General features: G+C 49.5%; 1 protein-coding gene across 2 annotated transcripts in view; it reads left to right on the forward strand.

Moving 5' to 3' along the window:
- Positions 1–13312, forward strand: part of SSBP3 (single stranded DNA binding protein 3) — a 54239-nt gene extending 40927 nt beyond the window's left edge. Inside the window, exons 6-18 of one of the 2 annotated variants that reach the window (XM_033067839.1) lie at positions 2974–3054; positions 3828–3887; positions 5778–5844; positions 5952–6028; positions 8869–8933; positions 9030–9078; positions 9246–9281; positions 9450–9504; positions 9901–9971; positions 10672–10750; positions 10948–10976; positions 11162–11263; positions 11820–13312. In XM_033067839.1, the coding sequence (XP_032923730.1) occupies positions 2974–3054; positions 3828–3887; positions 5778–5844; positions 5952–6028; positions 8869–8933; positions 9030–9078; positions 9246–9281; positions 9450–9504; positions 9901–9971; positions 10672–10750; positions 10948–10976; positions 11162–11263; positions 11820–11849 (801 nt within the window). In that variant the 3' untranslated portion in view covers positions 11850–13312. The remainder of the gene's footprint in view (positions 1–2973; positions 3055–3827; positions 3888–5777; positions 5845–5951; positions 6029–8868; positions 8934–9029; positions 9079–9245; positions 9282–9449; positions 9505–9900; positions 9972–10671; positions 10751–10947; positions 10977–11161; positions 11264–11819) is intronic. The other variant, XM_033067840.1, reaches the window with a different exon arrangement.
- The last annotated feature ends 2266 nt before the right edge of the window (positions 13313–15578 follow it).

Raw genomic sequence — 15578 nt, forward strand, 5'->3', positions numbered from 1 at the left:
GGAGTTGTTTTTTGGGGTGTTTTGAGGTAACTGCAGGAAGATGAAGAATAACCCCACACAAAGAGTGTCCACTTTTGGGGGGAAAAAAATAAAACTTGAGAGATTATGGAGTTTCTCTGGTTGGGGAGAGTGAAGCAACTGCAGAGCAGGTCCTGCTTGCCCAGCTTGGCATGGCAGAAGGAGCAGTGCCACAGGGATGTGACTCCTGGGCTGGATGGAGGGATGTGGAGGAAGCAGGACAGCATGTGTTCAGCCTCCTCCTTTAACAGGAGTAGTTAATAACTGCTAAACACACGTTTTTTTAAGAAAAAAGGGATGTTCTGTTGGTTGGAGCCCACATGTTGTCTCTGCAAAACACTTGTCTCAACTGCCATGATCCGCTGGGATCATCTGCTGCTCCCTCTGCAGCGAGGCAATCCCGTGCAAAAAGGCAACCACTGCAACACGGGTCCCAGCCCTGAAACATCTGCAAATATTTATGGAGATAACACTATCCAGAGGGGCTGCATTTCTGACAGAGCAGGGCGGCCGTGCCGAGGGGGCCGCGGCGGTCACAGCTTGGAGCCAACATTTTGGATGCCGCTGCACAGAAAAAGCAAGGAAAGGAGGAAAAATTTAAAAGCTGCTTTCAGCTTCTCCCTGCCTGCCAAAACGTTTGCACAAGCTGGGCGTCACCTTATCCAGAAGTGTCCTCTGGGAACAGTGCCACATGGGATAATGCAAGGGCAAGGATGCTGCGGTGCCGAGCCTGGAGCATCCGGGAGCAGCCTCGGTGTCGGGGCAGGAGCTGCTCCAGGGGAGGCACTCAGCAGCACAAACAAGGGATGCTCTCTGGGTCCAGCTGCCACAGGGGGTATTTCTCTGGTGGAAATGCTGCTGTGTCTCATAGATGCTTTTTCTCCAATGATCAAACAGTGTTTGCTCTCCAGCTCAAAATGCAGACCCCAAGCATCGCCTTCAGCCGTGTCCCCTCTGTGTTTGGTACCTGTTCACCCCACACCCTCACCTGCTGTGGGATATGAGGGGAAGGACATCAGTACCTGGACAGCAGTGACCCCCTCCTGCAGCACAGGGCAGGCATTGTGGGGGACACTGGCTCTTGCATTGATGGGGCTTGAGGTTTGGCCTCTTGTGATCTTCCCTACCCCAAATCTTCCAGCTGAGATATGTAGGAATGGCTTTGGGGGTGGCCAGACCTTCCTGGGGGATGGTGGGAGGTGTCTGCTGCCTCTGCTGCACTTTGCATTCACAGAGTTAGCAACTCAGGAGCAAAAATAAGTCAGCTTCCATGCCTGGAGAGGGCTTCTGCTAAAGGAGGTTGATGCTGCAGTTGGACCTCAGAGGTTTGCCTTCTCTGCTCTGGTGGGACTGGATGGAGAAGGCAGTGGGGAGGGTTGTCCTGAGGTGCTGTGACCTCGTCCAGATGAGGTTGGCCAGGAACTGAGGGCAGGGGCTGGTTCCTTTTGGCTCCTGGAGAATAAATGGTGGTGTGAGTGGTGGGGTTTCGGAGGCTGGCAGGAGGCTGTTGGTTTAAATCTGCTTGGCTCCATCTCACCACCAAACCATTCAAATAAAAAAAAAATAAAAAAAAAAAGAAGAAGAAGAAAAAACCCACCCTCTTACTTTATTTACATTGCACTCAAGTTTCTGCCATACAAAAGATTTGCAGGTGCAAATATGTCCTGCCTTCATTAACTTCCCCTCCCTTTTTAATTTATGTGATTTCAATTTTCCTTCCCTGTACTGTTAATTAGGGGACCCTCTAATCAGTACCATTATCACAGTGGTATTCATGTTTAGGAAAGCTGCTAAACAAATGCTTGCAAAATTGCTAAATGGCTAATTAATGTCTGTTAATTAAGAAAATTGCTCATGGTAACAAACCATGCCATTGCTGGCAGCAGCTAGAAGGCGAACACTTGTTGAAATTAGTAACGAGGCAGGTAGAGAACATCTGCTCCGGCGCCGGTCCTGGAGCTGCCGTCGCTTCCCATCACCTACTGACAGAGCTCCTGTGCTTTCTCTACCAATTACACCTCCTCTGACTCAAAAATTTTTTTTTTTTTTTTTTTAATTTTTCTTTTTTCTTTTCCTCACGTTAACACGCACCGGTATGTTTCTTGCACCGAGCTCGCGGTTTTTCCAAGCAAATTTTCATTTCGTGCTTTTAAGGGAAATTTTTTTTAAAAATCATTAAAAAAAAAAATTTGAAGTGGGCGTTCAAGCCCAAAATGTCAGCGACTGCTGCATTGCAGCCTTAAACCTGCACCAACTAATCTCTCCTTTTTTCCCCTAGACATCCTTTCTTTGCTTGCAAGCCATTTTACTCGCATCCTTAGGGAATCCACCTCGAGGAAGGATGTTGCATCCCTTCAGCGTGGCGGTGCAGCCCCGCTGTGCCAGCCAAACACTGCCCAGGCGTGAGCTGGGACATGCTCCTCGTCCTCCGTGCTGCTCCAGCCCCTCCAGTGAACCACGGTCCAAACACAAACCCAGAGGTGTTTCCAACCTTTGGGATGAGAGAGGAAAAAATTATTTTTATTTTTATTTTTTAGATTCTTTTTTCTTTTTTTTTTTTTTTTTTGGTCTGGGGGTAGTTTTTCTATTCCCCCCAACCTCTCTGGTCCTCTCCTGCATTTTTTTTTCCTCGTTGCACGCCCCTGCAAAGTGTTTCCCTGTGTGTTTATCATTGCAGACTTGGTTGAACCACTGGACTGTTTATTCTCAATGTGGCCACTGTATTTTGACAGATGTTCTGATTTTGAATATATATATTTTTTTGCATATATCATTACTCATTGTTCAGCTGCAAATGAATAGAAACTCAATTTCAAAAAAAAAGGAAAAGAAATTGATTTAAAACCGGGAGAACTGACTCCCCAACTAAACAGGTCCACCCGTGAATCCTTTTTTAGCTCTTTCTGCGCTTTCATGTGCTAATCTATAACCTCCTTCTACTGTCTGACCTCACAGGGACCGCCTGGGTCACAGCCCTCGCCACACGCACAGCCTCCACCCCACAATCCTAACAGCATGATGGGACCCCACAGTCAGGTAAAGACACTAGTGATGGGTAGGGCTGTGAACCGGGACGTGCGCTCGATTTACTTCTTTTTTCCCCCTCTGTAAGCATGCTGGGCAGCGGGTACCCGCTCCCCGGGGAGCATCCCCCCGGGCACCCCAGCTCTGAGGCAAAATGTTGGTTTTTTCCCTTTTTTTTTCTTTTTTTTCTTCCTTCTCTTTTTTTTCTTTTTTTTTTTTTTTGTGTTTTTTGGATATGCAGTTGTCAATGGACTGAGAAGTCAATCGTGGGTATCAGACTGTTTTACCTTCCCAAGGAAGCCTGAGAAATTTAACTTGATGTGGGTTTTTAAGCTTCTGTTAGTAGCAGCAGTTGTAAAAAAAGTAACGTTAAGCCTTTCTTCTTTTTTTTTTTTTTTCAGTACTTAGCACTGGGGTTTTTTATGTGTGCGTGTCTGTATGTGCTTATTTGCCACTTTTTTTTAATATCTCTATATATTTAAACTTGAACATTATCTAACACTCAGGATTTCCCATGCACTAATTTTAACAGCCTCACCTAGTATTGCCGATCTCAAACACAATAAACCTACAGAGAAAATGTCTAAAAAACGGACTCCAGACACCTTTCTCTTTTTTTTTTTTTTTTCCCTTTTGAAACATAACTTTTTTGAAAAGGATGTCTCCAGAAAAATAAAAAAAACCAAACAGAAATGCCAAAAGCAGTGTGTACAGGCTAACCAGCGTGCGTGGGGAGCGTGCTGCCTCCCACGGCTCAGCCCTGACCCCCTTTTGTGTCCCCGCAGCCGTTCATGTCGCCGCGCTACGCCGGAGGTCCCCGGCCCCCCATCAGGATGGGCAACCAGGTACTGTGCTCTCAGGATTCTGCATTTCCTGGGGATAATTTGGGAAGTGGGATGAGAGAGCCAAGTGCCCTGCAGATGCTCCTTGGGTTTGGGTGCAAGCATCACCTCCTTGGTCACCCTCCTTTTTCTTAGCGCTGGAGCATCAGGTGCCACTTAACGATAATTTAATTTTATTTTGATGTTTGAGTCTATCCAGGGTGGAAACAGCAGTGGGGAATGCGCTGCTTTCCAGCTGTGGTGTTCCCAGCAGGGCTGTGCCATGCTGCATGCTCGCTGCCCGGCTGGATTTTCCCTGCAATCGCAGAAAATTAAAGTGATGGAGATAATCCTGCTGCTGGGTTGACCGAGCGTTTAGATCAGCAGCGGGGTCAAGCAGGGCGGGTCACTGCTGAATTTTTTGGGTTGGGTTTATCCTCTTATCCCAGCTTATGCAAGGGCAGTTTGTTTCTGGCCTTGTGGATGGAGGCTTCCACCCCACGCCCTGCCTGGACGCATGCGTGGCCTTTGGTTAAGGAATTCATCTCCTTGCCAACGATGCCATGCAGATCCATAGGATAATGACCAAGCCAGAGGTTATTTGTCACTAAAAGGAAATTAAAGGAAACCTGTAATCCCTTTGAGCAGCAAAGGTGTCTGTTCAAAAATTACCTTGAGAGCTTGTTTTTTGGCTATCAGCATTATTTTTCTTTAGGTCTAATTAGCAGAAAGAGCAGGATAGTCAGGAAGTAGGATGTACCAGCTTGCTCTGGGTTTGTGCTTTCTGGATTTGAGACTTGAATCTTGGGAACTTGCTAACTGATGCTGAGATGTAGCTGAGAAAAACCCAGAAGGGGTTAATGGAGGACCCCCGTGCCCAAATGGCTGGAAGAGCCTTCCACCCAGGGCACTCATGGATGATCTGACAAGGTATTAATTCACTGCACCTCCTGATGGGTCAGTTTTAACAGCACCCCATCCTGCAGTGGTTCTCAGCTCATCCCAAGCTCTGCTGGGCAGGCAGGGGGGGCTGGTTTGAGGAGGCTGTTCCCACAGCAGGATCAGGCGTTCAGGAGTGGGTAAAGTTAATTAGAAGTATTCAATTTTTTCCCCCAAACACCATATATAAAACACATGTTTGTACCTAGGCAGAGCTCAGTGAGGTTATGGTCACATCCTGAGGGACAAGAGGAATAAATAGGCAGGCAGGAAGGTCAGGCAGCAGAAGTGTAAATATCCACCTCTGCAGCCCTCCTGGTTTATCTTCCTCCTGCTGCCAGCTTCCAGCCTGCAGAAAACTTGGGATTGGACTGATTGTGCCTCGGCACAGCCTTGTGCACCCAGGGCTTGTGCTGTGCTCCAGCACTGGGATCCTTGGTGTCAGCATCCAAATAAAAGGCAGCACCGTAGCAAAGCTGTTTACAGTTTGCTTCCCTCAGGCAGACAATATCTGCATTTTTCCTCCCCTTTATCTGTTTGGAGTAGCCTTTGAAGCTTAAATAGCAGCATTGCCTTAGTGCAATGTGAGTTTGGGGAGGGGGAGTATCCGCCTTCCTCTCAGGCTGCGTGGGGATGGGTCCCAGCCTTGCTCTGCTGCACATGGAGCATCTCCCCACCAGTGAACCCCTGCCTGGTTTGGCCCTGGTGCTGTGTGTTACCAGGGTGCCATGCTGCTGTCACCTTTTCCTGCTGGATTTGACACCGCTGCCCCGCTCAGCTCGGGTTTTCCCCTGCTTTCCTAAAATACAACAGCATTTGGCCTGGGAGGAGGGGGAAACACCTTGTTTGGGGTTCAGAGGAGGTTTGCAGAAGGATGAGGGAGGCAAAGACCTCCTCAGCAGGGGCATGTGGGATGCAGCAGGAAGCAGGGGGAGGGAGGATTTATTTTTTAATCTTACTCCCTTGCTTTCACAGCCCCCGGGTGCTGTTCCTGGTACACAGCCATTGCTGCCCAATTCGATGGATCCCACGCGACAGCAAGGTAAACCCAGCAGAGGAGGGCCAAGCACTGATGCTCCTAATTAGCTGTTAATTGGGGACCCAGAGTGGTTGTGGTGCCCTGTAACACCCCTGCTTTCCTCCCACCAGGGCACCCTAACATGGGCGGCCCCATGCAAAGGATGAATCCTCCGCGAGGGATGGGCCCCATGGGTCCCGGTCCACAGGTAAGCCCGGTGCCAAAGCACATCCTACAAACCATGGGAGCAACCTCCTGGGGCTCAGAGGGCTGGGAGTTCCCCCCCCCCACACACCCTATGCTCCCATTAGTGTTAATGCATTTTGCATTAGTCTTGCATCTGGAAATCCCTCCTTTTAACAGGAGTGAGGTCTTCCGAGCTCATTAAGGGTATTGCAGCCTCCCTCCTGCCCTTCTGTCAGAGGGGATGGCACTTAGCTCTGCACCAGAGCAGCCTTTGAGTGCATTACACTGCCTGCCTGGGAAACAGTTACGACCCTAACTGCAGGAAAGGGAAAGGAGGCTTGCATTTGAAATTAATAAATAAAAAGAAATGGCAAAGATCCCTTTAGCAAAGGGAATGAGGCTTTCCCCTGCGAGGTTCCCCTCCACCTGCCCCTCCTGCTGCCTGCTTGAGCTCTCTATTTCAGGAAAGGGGAGTAAACTCTTGAAATTAAGCAGATCTGGGTTAATATATGCTGTCGTTCCGTTGATTCACTTTATGGAGTGGCTTGTTGTTGACTCACTCCTGTTTGTTCCTTCCACGAGACTTCAAAACCAGATTACCATATTTTGGTTGGAGGTTTATCCTCTCTGCATCGTCGCCTACGAGGAGTTTGTAGCGCGAGGATCAGAGTCTGTCAGGAGACGAGCGGGCGCGCTGGAGTTTTGTTTTGTTTTTCCCCCCGAGACTGTTGAGATAAGTGAATGTTGTGTAAAGAGGGAGCTGTGTCATGCCTTTAACACCAACCTGAGGATGCTGCTCGGGGCTGCTCGGCCGTGTCCACCCAGATCCATCCTAGGGCAGGGGACAAGAAACCTGCGCGAGCATCGTTTCACAGGCGAGCCCTCCCGTAGCGCTGCTGCCCTGCTTAAAATCCTCCTTTCCTGGAGGATTACACCCAAAGAGGAAAAAAAAAAAGGCATTTGCAAGCGTGGCCTGCGCCAAGGCGAGCGGCGGCGGCTTGCCTGGGGGAGGCTGCTTCCCACTTGCAGAGCTCGCCGCGAAACTTGGAAGCAGCGAGCGCGCGCTGAGCGCCGCGTGGGATGGCGGCGGCTCCGGGAGCCGGCTGGAGTTGTGAAATGTTCAGAGCTTTATTTTTGACTCCACCGTTCCCTGTGTATGTACATTAGGGAGAGGTTTTTGAAGAGGCAGCCTTTCCCTGGAGAAGCGCTGGGCTTCCCAATCTGGCACCCGCAGGCGCTGCCTCCCTGCAGCCATCCAGGAATCGGCGCCTGCGCAGGCAGCCACCAAAAATACCCACCCAGACCCAATAGCCCCTCACACCTTGTGTGCCCAGGGCTTGTTTTCCTTTAAGCTTTGCATTAGGACCTTCCTAAATGCTTCTCAAACGATTCCAGAGGGCTGCAGAACATCCAGCCAGGACATCCAGGCGTCCTGACAGCAGCTCCTTATTGCACAGCAGCGATGAATCATCCCTTTCAGCTGATTGCTGCTGCCTTTTTTCCCTGTAAGAGTCCCATTTGTAGCTCTGCAGAAGCCAGGACAGGGTTTTGCCAGTGCCAATATGAAGAGGGTTTGTAGCTCTCTGGTTTTGGTGGTGCCGTGCCCAGGTTGCTCGGCACAGCTGCGTTCCCTCCTCACCCTCCCTGAGCATCTTTCAGCTGGCTTCGTTTTCCAGCCTTTCAGCTCCAATTAAAAACGCTGAGCCTTTTTTTTCCTTTTTTTTTCCCCCTTAAACAAGGGGCTTGATGCTGCTATTCAGTGTAAATGGCTGAAATTTTGATCAATTAAGGACTTGCTGGTAATTTGTTTGGGGAAAACCCTTTTCTGCCTGTTCAAAACAAACTTTGGTGATGCCCTCAGCAGTGCACCAAGCACTGGTGCATCCGTAAAAATTGACAGCACTGAAGTATTGTACTTGAAATCCAGTCTGGAGCACTCCAAGGGGCTGTGGTGTAGGAAGTGGCCAGCCATCCCTCCTCCTGCAGGAGCATTTTTTTTCTTTAAATGGCAGAAACACAGTCCAAAAAGATGCATTACAGAAGAGAGGGAGGTGGGAGGGGAAGAGCAGCAACGCGACCTAAATCTGGCTGCTCGTCGCCTGGAGGGCACAGGGAGCAGAGCACAGACCAAATGGAGCGCAGCATTCGGGGGATTCCTCTTCCTCCACTGCCTTGGGCTTGGCTTTGTACTAGAGCTGGTTTTAGGAGATGAGGGATGCAGATCTGAGGCTCCCAGTCCCAGCTGGAGGCTAAGCCAGGGAGGAATAAGGCAGGAGAGGAGGCCCAGGGGGCTGCCTGCCCTCGCTCGCTCCCCACAGATCTGCTCCAGGGGATGGAGCAGAGAGCTGGGGAGCAGCAGAAAAACAAGCCTGGCTTGGTATTCCCTACTCCAGCAGTCATGCAGGGAGCAAGGAGTGCTCCATCTCAGGGAGAGCTCATGAAGCCTTTCCTCATCCTTACACTGCAACAGGAACCTTCCAAGTGGTGCCTTTTCTCCTCCTCCTGCCCCTGTTTTCTCCTGCACAAAGGGAAAAATCCAAAAGGCTGTTGCTGGCGCTGGGGGCTGTGAACAGAATTGTCTCCTGGAGCTGGGAGGGGGATGATTTCCCTCCCCTCCCTTCCACGGGGAGGGGGAACTTTGGGGCTCAGCCTGGCTCCCATCCATATTCAGCTGCCTGGTTTTTTTTATAAACACAATCGCCTCTTATGTTCATCGGCTTTTTTTTTTTTTTTTTTTTTTAAACTCAATTTTGCACACGGACACACTTGTTTTTTGTTTGTCCATTGGCTTTTTTCCCCCTTTCTCTCGTGTCTCTGGTGTCCTTCCCGTTCCGGTAGACTGACCCTTGGTTATCGTTGCAGAACTACGGCAGCGGCATGAGACCTCCACCCAACTCCCTAGGTCCTGGCATGCCTGGAATTAACATGTAAGGCAATCCCCACGCCGGGAGATTTCACCACTGAGCTGGGACTGTCTGCAGAACAACACATTTATTTTTTCCCCTGTTTAATTTTGTCCCCAGGGGGCCGGGCGCTGGCAGACCGTGGCCGAACCCCAGCAGTGCTAACTCAGTGAGTATCTTGGAGCAGGGCTGGTTGGGAAATGTCCTGCAAATGGGATCATTCCTCATGAGCTGAGCCCTGCTGGGACTCCCATCCTGGCCAGGCTGAGGGGGCACTGAGGGTCTTGGCTGTGCCCTGATGGGATCCAGCTGATCCTGTCTCTCTTGTCCCTGCAGATCCCATACTCTTCTTCATCGCCTGGTACATACGTGGTGAGTCCTCCTGCCCCAGCTGTCCGTCCTTCCTTCAGGAGTTGAGGTTGTGGGGGGGGGATCAGTGCCATGGGAGGTGCCTGGGCTGGGTCTGGGGAGGTGTTTGAAGACATGGGAAGGTGAGCAGTGCTCATGTTTGCCCCTCTGACCCCGACTTTGTTTCTGCAGGGTCCGCCCGGCGGTGGTGGCCCTCCAGGGACACCCATCATGCCCAGTCCTGCAGGTATGAGACCCCTCTCTCTCCAGGGCCATCCCTGCCCTATTGGAAATGACCAATTTTTGTGGCTTTTGGCTTTCTGGGAAGTGAGTGGTGTGGGGTTCTTGACTTTGGGATTGCATTTTGGGATGTTCCTACATCCCCCTGTACATTTGGATGCTGTGGGGCTCAGGAATTACCGCCCCACTCTTCCCAGCCAGGAGTTGAATTATTTTTCACAGTTGAATTTCTGTGATTAAAAACTTTGTGGATCTTCATTAAATACAAATTAGCCAGAAAATGGTGGTAGTTAGAGGGAATTTTGGGTGATAAAATACAAAAGAATGAGTTCAAGTGGCATGAGTTTGTTTTAATTAAGAAATGAATTAATCACCCGACTTACTGGGCTTCACTGTTCCACAGATTCAACAAATTCAAGTGACAACATCTACACAATGATTAATCCAGTACCGCCCGCAGGCAGTCGATCGAATGTAAGTCTGCTTTCTAATAATTTACATATCAGATACCATAACAAATCATAATTAACTTCATCAGTTGAGAGTAAAGCAGTTTAATTGATTTCAGCCATTTGTTACAAAACAGAAATAAAACAAACCATCAAAAAGCGATTAACTCTTGGGCGACTTTGTTAATTTTTTATGCTTATTAAGAAAGCAGCAGTCCTGCTGCTCCGGCCAAGGTGCTGGGTTTTTTGGGATGTGGCAATCTTAAATCCTGTGGAATGCTGTGCTGCAGCTCTTGGTCTGCCATCCAGCCAAATTTTATAGGTGAACCCACAGGACGATAAGCCCCACAGCCTCAGTGGGTGATACATCCTCAGGTTGTGCCAGGGAATGTTTAGATTGGATATTCAGGGCATCTTTTTCGTGGAAGGGGTTGCCAAGCATTGGAATGTGCTGCCCAGGGCAGTGGTGGAGTCACCAGCCCTGGAAGTGTCCAAGGAATTTGTGGATCTGGCACTTCAGGGAATGTTTAGTGGTGTTGCTGAGTTGATTGTTGGACTGTCAAAGGACTTCTGCAACCTCAACAATTCAGTGATTCGGTGATACCTCCCTCCTTGCCCTGCTCCAGAGGGATGGCTGGGGCAGGGACAGTCCTCAGGAGCCACCATGGCAGCTGCTGGGGTTGTTTTATGGCTGAGTTTGGTTTTGTTGCCTTTTCCTTCCCCAGTTCCCGATGGGCCCCGGCTCTGACGGCCCCATGGGCGGCATGGGCGGGATGGAGCCCCATCACATGAACGGATCATTAGGTGAGCCACCATGGTCCTTCATCCCCTGGGACACTGGAACAGCATCCCAGTGCCTGCTCCCATCCTGGGGTCAGCCCCCAGTTTGCACCAGTGCTCAGAGCAGAGCCTTAGGGTGGAAATCAGCGGGGCTGTGGGGGGAACAGGGCCATGGCTGCAGGCCCAGTAAGGCTCATGTCCTTTCTGTCCCCTCTCTGCAGGGTCAGGAGACATAGATGGACTTCCAAAAGTAAGTGTAGGGTTGGTTTCTGGGTGGGTGTGTGGGCTCTCCCCTTTTCCTCAGCACTGGGGTGCTGCTGTGACCCTGGTGGATGGGGACATGGGGGATGTCACTGGGGTGGGCAGGGCTGTGTCCTGCCCCTGTGGCATTTCAGGGGGGAACCTGCTCACCACCACCCTTCCCATCTCCCACAGAATTCTCCAAACAACATAAGTGGCATTAGCAATCCCCCGGGCACTCCAAGAGACGACGGGGAGCTGGGAGGCAACTTTCTCCATTCCTTCCAAAATGACAATGTGAGTGAGTGCCTGCCTGCTGGGGATGGGGGACAGTCCCCAAGGTGTCCCAGAGCTGTGATGGGTGGGTTGGCACAGTGGGTGCCTTTTGCACTTGGCTTGTGCCGTGTATGAGCTGCTCCAGGACAGAAGAGTGAGCAGGAGGAAATAAAGCAGTGGGTGGAAGTTTGGGGTGTGTGGTGGGATGGGGGTGCACAGGTGGAGAGGAGCTGATGCAGAGGTGGCTGCACTGGCCCAGCTGAGTCGAGGCTCCATGGGTGGCTGCAGACATCCCTCCTTTTCTCTATTAGCAGCATATACACATGTGCATGTTAATTATTTGTTTTAAATTGCATCTCGCCCCATACTGCTCTGATGATTTTCTTCCTGGAAAAGCAAGTTACAGCGCAGATTAGGTCCTGATAAATTGGAGTCTCCAGCATATCCTCTCTTCCTGGTTTATTAGATCCAATTAGGTTGCTGTGTAGTTGTCATCAGCCTCCTTTTGCATCCCTCTCTTGGATGTCCAGAGGTCTGACCTGCCTGGTTTCTCACTGTGGCTCTGTCTCTCTTGCAGTATTCCCCCAGCATGACGATGAGTGTGTGATTTCCCTCCCCCTCCTCCTCTCCAGGATCAAGAGAGTCAGCTGCCGTTCGGAGGATCTCAACGAATTATGCAAGAAGAAGAAGAAGAAGAAGAAGCTAGGTGTATGGGCAGGGACACGCGTGGCGGGGGCCAAAACCCCAGGTTTAGTTTCATGCAATAAAAAGGCTGAACTTTTTATTCCATAAAACATGAAGGACAAAACTTAAAATATTTCAAGACATGACAAGACCCTTCTTTGTGCAGAAGGGTTTATATATGTACATGACACTTCTTTTTGGAAACAAACGGAAGCCTCTAGCACCCAACTCCGATCTCTTTGCTTTGTTCTTTTAAATAAAGACAGAAACCGAACCTGTTGTATGTTTGTGCCGTGCGACACCAGGAAGCTAGTCTAGATATGAAATCATGTTGTCTCTGTTGTAGTCATTTTTTTAAATAAACTGGACAGTTTACAATGGTGGTTTTCGTTCAGAAGGCCTGTTTTTGGTTTTTTTTCTTTTTTTTTTTTTTTTTTTTGCTTTGTTTTGGGGGTTTTTTTCCCTTGTATTTTTTTGGGTTGTTTTTTGGTTTTTTTTGTTCATTTGCAGCACAACGCTTCCTCCTCCAGTTAACAAGATCTGCTTTGGGGAAGAGACTCCACCACCTCGTTATAAACTTGTTAACGCAGGTGACCCCTTCTAGGATCACATCCTCGAATGAATCGTGATCTTGCTCTCTGTGACTGTGGCATGCACTGTGTTAGTCTTTCCCCCCCCTCTGAGTACAAGAAGAAATCTCTTGTCCCTCCTTTCCCCAGAGTCCTTCAGCTGGTTCACTGCAAAAATTGATTTTTTTAATAATTTTTTTTAAAAATCCACTGGAGAAAAAAAAAAGAGGGTTAATCTGACCTGGGACTTTGAATCTGTGATCTCCAGCTAACTTTGGGATTTTCTGGGGGTTTTATTTGCTTTGGGGGTATTTTGCAGGGGGGGTTTATTTTCTTTAGAGATGTGCTCTTGTCAGGATTTCACTTATCTATGATTTGGAACTGGATGGAGATATTTTTTAAGGAATTCTTGTTGTTAAAATGTAACCTTGCTATTCTGTAGGCTCGCTCTGTAATAAGAAAATAAAAATTAATGGCAAGCATCGAAGGCCCTTCCTTCTGGTGGGAGAGGAAGGGACGAGCCAAGGCGGCGGGTTGGGATCTCTGTACATGACACTACCCTGTAGTTTGGTCTTGGTTTTTCTCCAGCTCCCATTTCTGCTCCATGTATATCATATTCTGTAAAATATTCTCTCCCTTGGATTTGACCTTTGTGCGGATTATTGAAAGCATTGTATCTTGTTTCAGTGTTTTTTCTTACCTTGTAGTCTGGTTCGAAAATTACCGAGAGGGGAAAAAAAAAATAATTATTATACATTGTAGTTTGTGTACGATATTTGTTGATAATGTTTTATTAAAGGGATGTCTTTTTTCCGCACCCCTTCATTGAAATGTTTTTGGGGGGATATTTGGCTTGTTTTTATTATTCTGACTGCAAGACATGAGATGACAAAACTTTTTTTTAGTGTGTAATACGAATATTTTTTTTTAATGTTTGCCTTCTTTTTCCTAGGCATTTTCATTCTGCTTTACCTGTAGAAAGTCAGGAGGGAGGGAGGGGTGGGTGGGATGGGGGGTCTGAGGGTGTCAGTCTCATAGTTACAGTCAGGTTAATATTTTCCAAGCAATGCACATTTGCTGCATTGCATACCCAGGGGCTCCCCAAGGGGTCAAATTTTTACCTTTTCCACTTTACATCTTGTTCAGGTTTGGGGGGGTTTTTTCCTTTCTCTTTTTTTATTTTTTTGTTCTGATGTGAGGAAATGAAAGGACCGGTTTTAATGTATTTTAAAATGAATAGGTAAATTATTGTCTTCATTGGTATGGGATGGTTTTTTGAATGAAACGGTTCCCCCTCCTTCTCCCCCCTCCCCCTGCTGTAATAAATATCAACATAAACATTTGATTTCGGTGCTCTGCAGTTTGTTCCTGGTGTTTGCTGCCAGACCCAGGGTGGTAGTTGGGTATTTTTTTCCAATCTTTAATCAAGGGCCAAACCCCAGATTTGGGGTGTGGGAGCAGAGGTAATGCAGAGCTGAGGTGGCATTTTAGGGGGGCTGGCTGAGCCTGGGAATTCAAAATCCCAAAGGGATTCAGGGCCGTTCAGGATGCAGTTCAGGACCTGACTGAGGTTTAGTGATGCCTGTTTGTTTCTTGGATATTTTTTTAAAAGCATTTTGGAAATTTAGCCTAGAAAATGGTCAGTGTTGTCTGCACAGAGCTGAGGATGTGCTGGCCAGACCCTTGCCCTCCCCACACCCAGCCCATGTGGCTGCAGACAGAGAGGGGTGGTTTAGGGGCTGAAAAGGGAATTTTTTGGTAGTTTCCCAGGCTTTGCTCGTTAGAGGCTGGAGGAGTTGGGGTGCCAGTGTGATGATGGAGGCTGCTCTGCTCTGCAGCAGCTCCCTGGGCAGGAGCTGGGAGCTGCTGCTTCCCTTTTTGCCAGTGTCCTGCACTGCTGGGAGGTAAGAAAGGGAGGGGAATAGGTGAGTGTTGTTTCCAGATACACAAATACTGAGCTTGCAGTGAGGTCTGTGACCCCCTCCTTGGGCAAGAGCTGCAGTGCTGGGTGGGCATGTGCACCACTGCAGGAACAAACAGCTCCAGGAGCTCCTGGGAGCTACAGGCAACCCAGCCTGGCTCCCCAGTGGGCAGCATCAGAGGCTGGGGGAAAGACTGGGAATTTTAGAGCCTTTGGAGGGGTGTTTGTAAGCACCAGGTGCCTGGAACACTCCCGGGAGCTGCTGTGAGGCTTGTTCTCTACCTTTGACTAGTTGGGGCAGGATGTGGCTGGCTGTGAGCTCTCCCCTTCCTTGTGGGAATGTTCAGGTGTGGGCTGTGGGTTCGGGGGGCCATCCTGGAGCTCTGCTGCTCCTGGGGAACACTCCCACCTGGCACTGGCACCCACAGCCACAGCAGTGCTGGAATTCCAGTGGTGAGAACCGTGTGGCTGTGGATGCTCCTGGAGCAGAAGGGCGAGGGGGCAATGCAATGGGTGTCTGCTGAGTTTGGGAGCCACCATCGTGCCTGCAGAGCCCACCAGCACAGGAGCAGGGTGTGTTGGCACCCTGTGCTGCCTGGGCATGTTTGCTTCCAGGGTAAGGCCACAGCTGGCCATGTGCAGGGCCCACAGCAATGCCCCAGTGAGGATTTTGGTCCAGGCAATCACATCCCCCTGTGCTTTGCACAAAGCAGAGTGTGGGCATTGTCCCTCACTTGGTTTCATGACCCCTGAGGGGTTGAGGCTGATGAGGAAATCCTGCCCTCCCAGACCCCTGGGGCCATCCCTGCCTACCCAGGCTGCAGCAAGCTCTGCACTGCTGCCTGTTGAGTTCTTATTGTGGGGCACAGAAAAGTCCTTCCTGTTGGTTCTTAAGGGTTACAGGCTGATATTATTAAATATCACCATGAAACTGCCAAGTTCCCTCCTCGAAACGTCTCCTGAGCCCAGCCTCAGGGATAATTGTCTCCCCCATTAGTTTTCATTAAATTAAATGCAGGAGGAGGATCAGAACAACCAGGAGCTCCAGGCTGAGCACGGTGTGTACTTGTTGGCATGATGTGTGCAGCCTGTGGAGCTGGATTTTGCAGTGGGAGCAGTTCAGGGGAAGGGAGAGTGGAGTGATGGAGAGCTCTCCTGCGGG

The sequence above is a fragment of the Catharus ustulatus genome, chromosome 9 (assembly GCF_009819885.2).
Source record: "Catharus ustulatus isolate bCatUst1 chromosome 9, bCatUst1.pri.v2, whole genome shotgun sequence".
NCBI lineage: Eukaryota > Metazoa > Chordata > Aves > Passeriformes > Turdidae > Catharus > Catharus ustulatus.